Below are 14,334 nucleotides of genomic sequence, written 5' to 3' on the forward strand. Positions count from 1 at the left end.
CCTGCCTCTAGACTGCTTTGCTCATCCTGCCTCTAGACTGCTTTGTTCATCCTGCCTCTAGACTGCTTTGCTCATTCTGCCTCTAGACTGCTTTGCTCATTCTGCCTCTGGACTGCTTTGCTCATTCTGCCTCTGGACTGCTTTGCTCATTCTGCCTCTGGACTGCTTTGCTCATTCTGCCTCTGGACTGTTTTGCTCATTCTGCCTCTAGACTGCTTTGCTCATTCTGCCTCTAGACTGCTTTGCTTATTCTGCCTCTAGACTGCTTTGCTCATTCTGCCTCTGGACTGCTTTGCTCATTCTGCCTCTGGACTGCTTTGCTCATTCTGCCTCTGGACTGTTTTGCTCATTCTGCCTCTGGACTGTTTTGCTCATTCTGCCTATGGATTCCTTATTGCTGCTTGCAGCTATATTAAATTTACAATTTTGTTCTGATAATAGTAGTGACGTCAACGTAATTTAATACTTCGTCAATTTATCTATTAAATGCATGAAAAGCCTAGTTCACACTACAGGATTTTAAGCCAGATTGGAGATTTGATAGATTTGAAAGTTAACAAGTTTGCTGACAGATCAAGCTGCATGGGGAAAAAATCAGGGGTTCTTGGCGCTCTCCATTCTTTATATGTGAACTACTGAAAAATGCATCAAAGAGGCTCGCTGACGCGTCGCTGTCACCTCGCAGATGGAAATCCAATATCTAGCATGCTAAATATTCCAAACCAGTCGGCCAACTTGACCCCATGTGTGGTCAGATGTAGTGACTAGGTGCAGCCAATGAGAGAGCATATCAGCATGTCTGTGATGGGCCAAAATGGGCATCGATGCACTCGCTTCAATCTGCGTTTACACTAAAAATATGATCTTGTTGGTAATACAGCCTAGTCAAGCAAGTAAAGCTTCTAGAAAAGGTCTGGGCTTCGCTTTCATTTTCACTTTAATAAACAGGAGCTATTTCGCGACACAGAATATGCTCTTTTGAAAGACAAAGCCGAAATAAATTTATGTTTTTGTTATCAGAAAGTTTTTGTTTATGCTAGCAGGAAGTTTCTGGGCAAAAAAGACATGCAAAAAAGTAGCAGAAATGCATGTAGTCATTTTGACCACTATGGTAATTAAATCATTTAAGTAGTGTCACGTAATGTGAACACCACAGTGATTTAAAGACACAAAATCAAGTCATGTAGTATGAACAGCACAGCGATCTGTTGATGTTTAAAGTCACGTAGTGTGACCTAGGCTTAAATTAATAAAATGCCCATCCTTAACTCACACACACAACACACAAATACACAAACACTCATTCTGTATGTATGCAGAAATGCATGCACTAAATACAAACTCACCCGATCACACACACATGAAGATTTACTGAAGTGCCAGCCAGATGAGCTTCAGACTGACTTTGATGCAGAGTGTATTAAAATGTGCATATGTGTCACATGACATCCTAGGAGGCTCATGTGATGATGCAGTACCACACCTGCCCTTTTGATGACTTCTACCATGTTGGACGGGAAGTAACCCACTCTGTCATTTCCTGTACGGTTGTCATGAATGCAGCCTTTCCATCGCCCGTCTGAATGCTGCTCCAAGACCTGAAGGTCACACAGAACTGTTGTAGAATGCAGCAAGAATCAACCAAAATGCATGCATACATTGTACCATTTGATAAATTGATAATTATTTAATTAATATTTAATAATTTAACACTTTATAATAAGATTTAATTCAATGGCAGTTATTTTTTTAGCACTTGCATCAAAAACTCATTCATTCATTAATTTTCCTTCAGCTCAGCATTCATCAGGGGTTGCCACAGCAGAATGAACCATCAACTTATCCAGCTTGTTTTATGCAACAAATGCCCTTCCAGCTGCAACCTAGTACTGGAAAACATCCATACACACTCATTCACATTCATACACTACAGATAATTTAGTTTATTCAATTCCCCTACAGCGCATGTCTTTGGACTGTGGGGGAAACCGGACCACTTGGAGAAAATCCACACGAACATGGGGAGAAATGTAGCTTTTAGCAGTGGTTCTACCAGGAAGACCTAATGTCACGTCACTCATCACAATCAATTTTAACTAATAGCCACGAGACACAAGGAATATATAAGCTGTCCATTCATTTAATTAATTTGGTTGCAGGTACCGACGCAGACGTTCACCCACCATCCTCCCCACCACCACCAGGTTGGCCCTGTCCAATGGGGGAGGGCTCCGCCCCTGCCTTCATCCTTGGCAGTCATAGCTGGATCTAAAAGCTTTCAAACCAAGCTACTGATGGGGCCTCCGCCAAAGAAATTCTATGTTTTGTCAAATGATAAATGATAAATATAAATAATAATACAAATAATATTCATCAATAAATGTAATTCAATATCATAATTATCTTTCTGGACTTTCTGGTCACTTGCAAACTACACACAGAAATGCCAAATGATGCAGCTGGGACTTGAACCAGCATCCTTCTTGCTGTGAGGCAACAGTGCTTACCACTGAGCCATAGTGTTGCCCTGCATTATAAACTATGCTCTTATAATCTATACATTTTATTTTACTATTTCAATTATAACAATAATAACAAATTATTATTTCTGTGTTTTTGTTTCTTTAAAATAAATGCAACACTTTAAACACTATTTAAGATTTTATTCATTAATAGTTTGCCTAGTTTATACATTATTATTATGGACTAATTCTGAAATACTACCACAATGTTCTAATTTAACATATATTAAATTTACATTTGTTTCTAATCTTTGTTTTTAAAGATGTTACTTCAGTCCTCACTGTCACATGATTTTTCAAAAACATCTTTTATTGGTCATTGCATACACTGTATCTGCATACTGCATACAATTTATCCATGTTGTCTGTACACAAATCGATTAAGTTAGCACTTTTAACAAAATTATGTGGATTGAACATAAAAAAGTAAGTTGTCCCAATGAAATCTCAATAATTGTGTTGTTTCAGCTAGTTTTAAATAAGTAGTTTGAACAAGTAAAAAATAAATAAATAAATATATATATATATATATATATATATATATATATATATATATATATATATATATATATATATATATATATATATATATATATATATATATATATATATATATATATATATGTATATATATATTTTTTTTATTATTATTATTATTTCTTTGAGTATACATAAGCAAAATAGAAATGCTTGATTAGTTATAAGACTTAGTGCTGGACAATAATAAAAAAAATTAAATAAATAAATAAATAGAAATTAAAGGTGGGGTTTGCATGTTCATTGTAAGAAAGTTAAGATCGGGAGGTGGGGGTGTGGTGGGATTGGGGGGATGACAGAACGAAAGTAAGGAGAGAAAAGTGGGGAGCAAAGGTTAGGGGTGGTTGTTGGGGTGTTGCGCCTGAAAGTTAATATTAGAGGGGGGTTATCACAGGCTAAATTGAAGATCTAATAGTATCTTTGATCTCTGTGGGCCCCCAAAAAGGGCATGGGCCCTTGGAATCTTCCTAACTTTCCCCTCCTAGCAGCACCCCTGCATTCCGCTGTGGTGACCCCTGATGAATAGAGGGACAAAGCCGAAGGAAAATGAAATCAAATGAAAATTAAAGGTCAACATGCCCAGCCATATATCTTATTTATTTTTAGATTTGATTTTATTTATAACATCTGTATTAACAGTTCAGTTTAATTGTGCAGGTGCATTTGTGCCCCTAAATGTGTGTATTTTGATCATTTTGGTGCCATGTTGTCCACAAGTACACTTTAAAGTCTAAACCTGTTGCAAGACATCTTTGGATTTAAAGGGATAGTTTACTAAAAAATTAAAATCCTGTCACCATATACACATCCTTCCCTTGTTAAAAACCTGTTGAGTTTCTTTCTTCTGTTGAACACAAAAAAAGATATTTAGAAAAATGCTTGGAAACAACTATTGACTTCCATATTATTTGCCTTTCCTACTATGGATGTCAGTGGCTACCAGTTTCCAACATTCTTTAAAATATCCGAAAAGTTTGGAACCACTTGAGAGGTGAGTACATTTTCATTTTTAGGTAAATTATCACTTTAAGACTTAGTTAAGCTTCAAAAAATCTAATTATTACTATAAAATAGAGCCAGCACAGTGGCTGAGTGGTTAGCACTGTTGCCTCACAGCAACCAGGCCGCTGATTTGTGTCCCAGTTGGGCCACTTGGCATTTCTGTGTGTAGTTTGCATGTTCTCCCCGTGTTGATGTGGGTTTCCTCCGGGTGCTCCGGTTTCCCCTACAGTCCAAAGACATAGGTGGCTATATAGGCTATAGGTGAATTGGAGAAACTAAATTGTCTGTAGTGTAAGAATGAGTGTGTATGGGTGTTTCCCAATACTGGGTTGTGGCTGGAAGGGTATCCGCTGCATAAAAAAAATGCTAGAATAATTGGTGGTTCCTTCCGCTGTGGCGACTTCTGAAATAGAGATTAAGTGGAAGGAAAATTAATGAATTAATACTCTAAAAGAATTGTTTCTTTACCGTAATGATGTCGCCTGCTTTAATGTTGAGGCTTGTAAGGTCATAGTTGTTGCAGTAATCTTTCAGAGCCCTCACTTGCATGGCAGCCGATGCGTCTGTATGCAGGAACACACAGAGAAAACAACAAGCTCACAAAGCCTCTGACATTTTTATGTGAATCTGTGTTTTTATAAACGTCTCCTACTGTACCTCTCAGCATCTGTTTGATTTCCTTGCTGGCTTGAGTAGTGGTGAACTGGTTAACAATATCCAGCGCTGTCTGACAATATGTGTTCCTTACTCCTGCACTGATACCACTCTGAGGAGAGAAGTCACAACACACATTCACATCATACAGTACATAGAGGTTACACTGTCTATATAAACATCACATAAAGTTCCCTCACTTACAGATATGAACATAAACACCAGCAAGCCCATGAACACAAATAAAGCTTTGCCTAAATCAAATACACTAGACAACAACATAATATCCCTCTTTTTTTTTTTTTTTTTGTGGAAAAAATATTGTAGTTTGTATTAATAGTTTGGATTAAATTGTATACTCTTGAATCTTAAATCAATAAAGAGGACCTGTTATGCTCCTTTATACAAGTTGTAAAAAATGTCTCTGGTGTCAGTAGAGTGTGTGTACGACGTTGCAGCTCAAAATACTCCACAAATAATGATTTATCACTCTTTGAAAATATTGGTGACTGCTGCTTTAAATTCAAATGAGATTGGGCTCTTTTAAAAAAAAGAGTTGGAGCTGCAACTGCCTGTGAGTCAGCATAGTGGCAGATTCAAAAACAAGACTAAAGTCCTACACTAATGAGGGAGAGATTGTCACTAGTGGGCGAGGCTTTCCCCCTTTGATGACGTACAAAGGGAGAATATCAAACAAAGTGTTTCTGCAGACACTAAATAAAAATAAAATAATAGTTTTTTACTTATGAAGCTGGTTATATTAACATGATATGTATGACTGTTGCTACACAACTGTGTTTAAACCTCTTATAAAAGATTTTTTTGCAAAATAGGTCCTCTGTAAGCAGGCCCGGATTGGCTAATCGGGAGGACCGGGAGAATTCCCGGTGGGCCGGTCCGTTTTTTGGCCGCGAGGGCCGGTGTCCCTAGCTCCAGAATCTGTTGCTCTCAGCAGTCACACTTTTTAAATAATTTTTTTTTTTACTTGACCACAGTCTTCTTATTCATTATTTTACCACAGCTCTGCTCTTTTTATATATGTTTTTTTTTTTATGTCATCATTAGCCTGCAGGTTAATGATGATATAACTCAGACGGGCCACCTCAAAACTCATAGCTGTTGTGGTCCAGTGCTTTGCACATTAGGTTATGAAGCTGCGGACCTGGGTTTGATCCTCATCTGAGTAATTTTTTTTTATTTTATTTTTTTATTGTTAAGACATAATACTGTTAGGGTTGTTGAACATTTGATGTTCTAAAGCAGCTGTTTTCTAAAAAAAAGACGTGATAGTGTAATTAGAAACTGAATTGGAAATGTCCTTATTTTAATATAGTCAGTCGTGAACTGAGGTGGGCCGGTCTGAGGCTTGAAACTCCAGGGCTGAAAAGGAGTCCCACTCCGGCCCTACCTGTAAGGTTCATGTGCCTTAAAGGGATAGTTCACCCAAAATGTATGTGTTTTCCCTACTATGGTATGGTGTGGTTACAGGTTTCCAGCATTTTCAAAACATCTTCTTTTGTGTTCAACAGAAAAAAAAACTCAAACTAGTTTGGAACAAGTCGAGGTTGAGTTAATGATAATATAATCTTAATAAATAAATAAATAAATAAACTATTCAAAATTGATCATAAGAAAGTTCTAAGAGAAATGTTGACTCGTTGCATGATAAATAAAATTAATTTAAGCAACTATATTAAAACATTCTGTTTAAATAAATTCTGCTTTTTAACTTTTATAACAAAAACAAAATCCTAAAAATGTCAGAAACTAGAGTAATAGTGCTGAAAATTCAGCTTTGCTAACAGAAAAATAACATTACTTTAAATTGCAATAACATTTTACAAAATTACAGATATAAATTTTAAATCAGTGAAAAAAAACAAAGAAAAAATCTTCAAGGTATATTTAAAAAGAAATTTATTTATGCATGAATGTTTGCTTTTGACATGATAAAGGATTATTTTTCACACCACACAATAAAATTCAGCTTTTTTCATGTTCTGTATGCATTCAGATGAATTACTCACATCCAGCAGCAGTCGAACAGCCTCAGTTTTCCCACAGAGCGCAGCTTCATGCAGCGCAGTGCCTGATTTCGTCTGTCGGTTTATATCTATACCAGCCTGGATTAGTAACCTGAACACACACAAACATAAATTATTAAAGCCAGTATGTTTTTCAGTTTAAACCCAATAAATGTTCTCTTTTACAATATTATTTCAAAAAGCTCAAACACAGCCACTATGTTTTTTACAGTATGTGGTAGACTTTTGAAAAAATTATAGATTTCTCCAGACTTCTAACCACTTCTTTTATAGGGAACAATTAGAAACAAATAGAAAGTCCAAACTTTAGTTCTGTTTTGAATATTTCCTTGGTGCTGATTAACAGATCAAAGACAATTTCACTGTATTTCCTATAATATATACATACAGTTGAAGTCAGAATTATTAGCCCCCTTTAAGTTTGTTTCTTTTTATTTTGTATTTTCCATTGGATTCAAGTCAGGTAATTGGCTGGGCCATTTTACAGCTTGATTTACTTTCTCTGAAAGCATTTGAGAGTGTCCTTGGCTGTTTTGGATCATTGTCTTGCTAAAACGTTCACCATGGTTTCATTTTCATCATCCTGCTAATGTAGATGTTGGACAGAAGCAGCGAATATTAATTTACAATGATGAAGAGCAGAAGGTTTCTGAATAACTACTGAAAGATTTCTGCTGCTCTCTGGGCTTTCACTGCCTTTCTACACCTCCCTTTCTTTATGTGTTCAATACTTTTTCCCATCGCCATTTCATTCTTTTTAAAAGCATAAATTAATTTGTAAACTAATTATACTGTATGTGTTTTCTTTGCATTTACTTTATGCATTTCTTAGGTTGTGACCAACATCCAGGGAAATTTTCAAATCAACGCTTTAGAACGCTTTTTAGTTCTCTGAGAAAAATGGTGATGTGTTCAATACTTATTTTCCTTGCTATATTTAACTTTAATTATGTATATAAAACTTCAAATCAATCTAAAAATAAAAAAGAAACAGACTAAAATAAAAATGGAAATCACTGATGATTACAGTAATTTACATAGATCATGATTTGAATATTTGTCTATCTGGATGAACAAATACAGTCCCATATGCATGTGCTGAAATCTACATTGCATTTACAACTAAAGCAGCTGAACTGCAGCCAAGAGAAGCACTCGATCAGTCCAGATTTGAGAGCTGTTTGGAAGAAACAGTGCAGCGATTTGGCTAAAAAAATCAATCCCTTAAAAAGCCTTATAAATGTTATTTACAGGTCAGATTGTGCTCGTTTGCTTGATGAGAAGCCCTGATTTTAAAATTGAGCATCTAAAGAGTGTCCTTCACACCCGTCTAACCAAACACACATTCATAGTGATCCACAAGCAACCTAAAGTGTGTGATGAGCGATGAAATCACTAATTAACGTTGTGCGTCAGCAGGCAGTGACGGCACTGTCCATCAAAGGGAAAAACGAGGACACGCTGTTTGAATGTGTGCGCGTGTGTGTGTGTCTATGTGTGTGTGTGAATGTAATGAATGAAGCCTCCAGGGACTGATCGGACAGTGTCTTTCGTTTCTCCCATCATCCCCGATCTCTTTGCTCCTGACCTGTCTTGGCACATCAGTCATGCAACAGAGACAGTTTTGTGTCAGTGAGCTAAATGCTGTGTCAGGCTTTCACGCCGTCAATGTCTGTCCCCTTACACCGAATTGATGACTGCTAATTCAAAGCAATAATAAAACTGGTGAAATGTCTTGTAAATAACTTCAGTTATAACAATTTAAATACACATCAACTACTATTACAAACGTTTTTCTAATGTTTTTTTTTTAAACTAAGTCTCATTGTCAAAAAGGCTAGAATACAGTAAAAACACTACTGCAAACTTAAAATGTAACGAACATTTTAAATATATGTTCTCTCTTTATTGTTTATCAGCTGATGGATATGGGCCAGTAGGGGCCTTCTGTGCGATCAGGAACAGAGTCTTCATAACAGCAGTAGGAAGTCCGTTGAGCACCTACTTGATGATCTCAATATGTCCATTCTTAGCAGCCAAATGCAGCGGGCTGATGCCATTGGGGTCGGACGGCTTTGGCTCTAACATAGCAGCACACATGTTACTGTTCAGGAGCAACTGGACCACCTGTAGAACACACGGAAACACACATGCAAGCATTCAAACACACCTTACACACATTTCATTTCTGCTATTTTAATATATTATACTACAAATTAGGGTCTGAAAATGCAATAGAACCAAATACCGGCCATTTTGACTAAGGATAAGTTATGTTATAATATGATAAGTTATGACTAAGGATACATATATTTCCTGTAGTTTCTTTCCAACCTGCTTTTGTATTTTATATGATCCTGGAAAAACTTGATTAGCTGCTTTAGTGTGTTTATAAAGATAAAAAATATGAAAATTAATATTCCTTGTCTCTCAGTGGATATGTACTGTATGATTGTCATTAATATTGTTATCGCAATTAGGGCAGCACGATATTAAAAAATTCTAATAATGGAATATTTGATTTTTCTGCAATAAATATTGCAAAATGAATACAGTTTTAAAAGATGGTTTGAATAGCTCGATTTGAAATTTTGGGCCCTATCATACAACCGGCGCAATGTGGTACAAGGCACGATGCAATAGTTTTTTGCTAGTTTCAGCTCGGCGCAAGAGTCGTCTTTACGTTTTGCGCCACGCGGTTTAAATAGCAAATGCATTTGCGCTCAAATGTGCGCCCATAGGAGTTCTGATCTAAAAAAGGAGGCATGCTGAAGTGCATTGCTGGCGTGTCGCTATTTTGAGAAACTAAATTAGATTGTTCAATAGACCAGAACAAAGCCGGTCTATTGTCCAGCGCAGAGAGCGTTAGTCGTGCGCTTTGCTTACACATTGCTTAATACAGACACGATGTAGGTTTTTTCAGTTTATTCATAACAATTTGCTTTTGTATAATGTTATTATGATTAGCTGTATTATTTATTATATGCATATTTATATTTGTTTATATTAAATATGTATTTATATGTATTTATATTATTTATATTTATATGTATTTATATTAAAAACAAGCTTTGCCCACCTGTCAAGTTTTTGACCATATGGGGCACATCATGTGTTTTTGGAAATAACTCAGTTTTTTGACCACACTTCATTATTATTGTTCATTTATTAGTTTACTGGAAATTAGAACTGAATTTAGAAATAGTTTTTAAACTAATCTTTGCACTAAACAAACATAATTAATTATGTGTAGGCTAATAGATGTCTGTGCGTAAAACACATTTCCCTATCCACGAGAGTGAAAGTGAAAGTAAATAATGAGGAGGCTAATTCTCTCATTCTCATGCTGTAGATGCTCTGTTTAACTGTTTTCTTGCAACTGAAATGCTCAGTTTTTCCACTTACAAAGTCCGTCATGTAAATATGTATGTGCTATGGCGCGACGCAACTGGCTCTTAAAGGGAATGGGAGATGAGACTTTTTATTCTCAAAACACACCTATAACTCATTAAGAGATAAGCTCAACCCTGTTAGACCATGCGCCACGGCGCAAAGTGATTTTTTTCCGTCCTTAAATTAGCAAAAGTGAATTCCGTCACGCCCCTAATGTGTTTGCGCCCTGCGCTTTGCGCTTTGCACATGGATCGTCAAAATAGGGCCCTTTCTGTTGAAATACAGTCGTCAACATTTGAAGTGGATCGAAAAAAGTTTAAGATAAAATGGGTGTTGTTCGATAGTTTAGGACAATTTTGTTGGAAGACCCTCCTCAAATGGTGACAACTGTAGTCTGACAGGTACAGAAATTGAATAATCACAATGCAGAAAAATGCTCTTACCTTGCTTTGTCTCGTTTCAAGTTAAGATATTTCAAATTTTTAGATCAAGTAAAATATATCGTTTTGTTTTTACCTTAAGTCCAAATTTTGAGTTTTTCCTTTAAACAAGCTAAATTATCTGCCAGTGAAGGAAATTAAATAAGCTTGCTTTTGCTTTGAAATGTAGATATTTGGACTAAACAAAAACTAGACATAAACTCCAATGATTCCGTATAAATAATTAAATGTAATCAATCTCTGTTACACCTTTAAACATCATAATTGTATGTGTCCAAATGTTTTAATCTCTTTTAAAATGCTCAGTCAAAAAATAAAAATAAAAAAATTAATTATAAACTTTCACTCTATTATGGTTAAACTTGACCCTACAAATTGCTTGTTCTGTGGTTCCTGGTCAACTATTATTCAGACTCAACACTGCATATCTTGCGATGCGACTATTGGATATGCGCACAATGCGATATCAGCACTGAAACAATATATTGCGCAGCCCTAATCACAATAATACTGGAAAATATTGTAATGTAGTTTTAAGTCCATATCACCCCTCCACACGGCCTGATAATTCAAACTGAAAAAAGTATTATGACACATCACACCTGTCCCTGTATGGCTTTAAACCAAACAGCAAAAGGTATTTGATCACTGTTGTTCAGCCAGAAGACTTTGAGGTGTTTGCTGCTGTCAGTCACTCTGAGCGTTACGCTAAGCTGACATCAGCTTTGCTGACATGTTTGTGGAGCGAGATATTTTGGAGAAAGGGAGTGATCTACTTCAATATCTGAGTCTGTCAGAAAGTCAGTGAAACTGAACATCGCTTACTGCAACTTTAGAATACATCATGTAATTTTGCTTTTATAAAGGGATCTGATCATGCTTTAAAAAAAGTCTAAGGTGTCACCAGGATGCTTTTGTAAAGTTTCAGCTGAGCAAAGTACAACAGAGTAAAGTATTTCAGCTTGATGTATAGTATAACTTTTTGAGAGGAAGCAAAAGCACACTGCATTAACATTCTATCACTACAAATGCAAAACATAACATTATTTGCAACAATATCATTTGACCCCTTTAAATTGACTAAAACTTCAGAGTAAATTATTTATTTTTATTATAATAATATAAAATATTTATGTGGTAAAGCTTTTGCTAAATTACCAACAATTATGATAATAATAATAATAATAATAATAATAATAATAATAATATTAAAAACAATAACATTTATGGAAAATATTCAGAATAAATACACTGTACAAATACCAGCTAATGAAATGTTGACAGAGTAATGTTGTTTTATCTTAGATTTGGTTAAAAAGACTTATTATATCACAGTAAGATTGTAGACTTTTACTTTTAAAAATTAATGGTCAAATCCAGGGACTAATGAGCACAAATAATAAAAAATAAATTAATAATAAAATAAAATAAAAAAAATAATAAAATAAAATAAAATAAAATAAAATAAAATAAAAAAAATAAAATTCATTCATTCATTCATTCATTCATTCAATTTCTTGTCAGCTTAGTCCCTTTATTAATCTGGGGTCGCCATAGCGGAATGATTCGCCTAAATGAAATTAAATGAAATTAAATTAAGTTAAATTAAATTAAATTAAATTAAATTAAATTAAATTAAATTAAATTAAATTAAATTAAATTAAATTAAATTAAATAAATTAAATTAAATTAAATTAAATTAAATAAATTAAATTAATAAATAATAAAAATTAAATAAAATTAAATTAAGTAAATTAAATTTAAAATTAAATTAAATGAAATTAACAAAAATAAATAAATAAACAAAAATATTTAAATAAATTTAAGTCAACTGAATATTAAAAACTGTGATAGTATCTACTGAATACATCATACAGTAGACGGTTTGGACTGACATGGCAGTGGGTAAATAATAACAAAAGACTAATTATCCATGAGCTATCCCTTTAACAAAACCCAGGTCAGCATAAAGAGCTCTGAAAGAATCTGTTGTGCTCGTTTGGAAAGCGTGAATGTGCCTGAATGTGGGGCTTTCTGCATTTGGCTGAGGACGTGAGAAGAGGTGTAGTTCCCAGAATCCCACAGGGGTGCAGTGCTCCTCATCCATCTATCACAAACCCCTGTGAACATGCAGACAGACACACACAAACAAAGCGTAACTGACCGTGACTCGTCCAAATTCACAGGCCAAGTCTAGAGGAGTTTTCCCAGCGTGGTCTCTGAGGCAGGGGTTCGACTGATGTTGAAGCAGCATCTCACTCTGTAAACACACAGTACAGTACAGCTGTCATGCGTTTGTGTTTGTGTGTACTGGTTTTAGTGGTTTATGAGGACACAAGTTTGTTTAATGACATCTCAGGTAGCAAAGAATTTGCTACAAGAATCTGTACAGCATGAGGACCAAACATGGTCCAGAGATGGCACCATCTTTAGGGCAGCCCAGATGTTATAAACTGATATGTGGGCCAGATACGTTTGGCCTATCTTGACCCACATTTAAAATACATTTTAATTATTTTTGAGTTAAGAAAAAAAAATTTACCACTAAGGGCACATCAAGAAAAAACATGCACATAGGGCCCCTAAACTGCAATGCTTCATGGGTTTATCAGTTAAAACATACTAGAAATTATTTATTAATAAAGGTAAAATGTGTCTCCAACTCTAGAATTGTTTTGTTTACATGCATGTACTTACTCCTTCATAATGTCCGTGCTGTGACGAGAGGTGTAAAGGAATCTGTCCCTCGTCTGATTGGCTGTTGACTGATGACCCCGCCTTGAGAAGCATTTTCATCGGCTCGCACTTACCCTGCCAAGCAGCATAATGTAAGGGTCGCATCCCTTCAGAAGAGAGAAGAGGCAGAGTTTTAATATTAAAGTTGAAGTCAGAATTATTAGCCCCCTGAATTAATAGACCCCCTGTTTATTTCCTCCCCAATTTCTGTTTAAAGGAGAGAAGTTTTTTTTTCAACACATTTCTAAACATAATAGGTTTAATAACTCATTTCTAATAACTGATTTATTTTATCTTTGCCATGATGACAGTAAATAATATTTTACTAGATATAGACGGCAGAGGGGATGGCACTAGATAAAGTGACATTTAAATGCTTAACTAGGTTAATTAGGTTAACTAAGGCAGGTTAGAGTAATTAATTAATTAATAATATATATATATTTTTTTGTGGGCGAGGCAGTGGCGCAGTAGGTAGTGCTGTCGCCTCACGGTTCATATATATATATATATATATATATATATATATATATATATATATATATATATATATATATATATAAATACATACATATATATATATAAATACATACATTTTATATATATATATATATATATATATATATATATATATATATATATATATATATATATATATATATATATATATATATATATATATTTATTTATTTTTTTTTTTTTTTTAAGATACTTTTGTTCTGAAATTATGGATTGAAATTGATTGATTAAAAGTAGCATTCATAAAAAACAAATGTTGTTTTCACTGTTGTCGTATTACTATTTATTTATCAAAGAATCCTGAAAAAAATATTAGGCTTCATAATGTTCTCAACATTTCAACACTGATAATCATAAGAATGTTTCCCAAGCAGAGGTTTCTGATTTCTGAATGAAATTCACATGACACTGAAGACTACAGTAAAGACAGAAAATTCATAGAAGGATTTTTTCAAAAAACAATTGTATACAGTCATGCCATATTTA

General features: G+C 34.6%; 1 protein-coding gene across 2 annotated transcripts in view; it reads right to left on the reverse strand.

Moving 5' to 3' along the window:
- Positions 1-14,334, reverse strand: part of si:dkeyp-9d4.3 — a 79,398-nt gene that overhangs the window by 20,503 nt on the left and 44,561 nt on the right. For both annotated transcript variants that reach the window (XM_009306160.5, XM_009306153.5), the window contains exons 4-10: positions 13,291-13,436; positions 12,758-12,853; positions 8,766-8,887; positions 6,743-6,851; positions 4,719-4,827; positions 4,530-4,624; positions 1,484-1,598 (exon numbers count right to left, since the gene is read on the reverse strand). In XM_009306160.5, the coding sequence (XP_009304435.1) occupies positions 1,484-1,598; positions 4,530-4,624; positions 4,719-4,827; positions 6,743-6,851; positions 8,766-8,887; positions 12,758-12,853; positions 13,291-13,436 (792 nt within the window). The remainder of the gene's footprint in view (positions 1-1,483; positions 1,599-4,529; positions 4,625-4,718; positions 4,828-6,742; positions 6,852-8,765; positions 8,888-12,757; positions 12,854-13,290; positions 13,437-14,334) is intronic.

The sequence above is a fragment of the Danio rerio genome, chromosome 1 (assembly GCF_049306965.1).
Source record: "Danio rerio strain Tuebingen ecotype United States chromosome 1, GRCz12tu, whole genome shotgun sequence".
Taxonomy (NCBI): domain Eukaryota; kingdom Metazoa; phylum Chordata; class Actinopteri; order Cypriniformes; family Danionidae; genus Danio; species Danio rerio.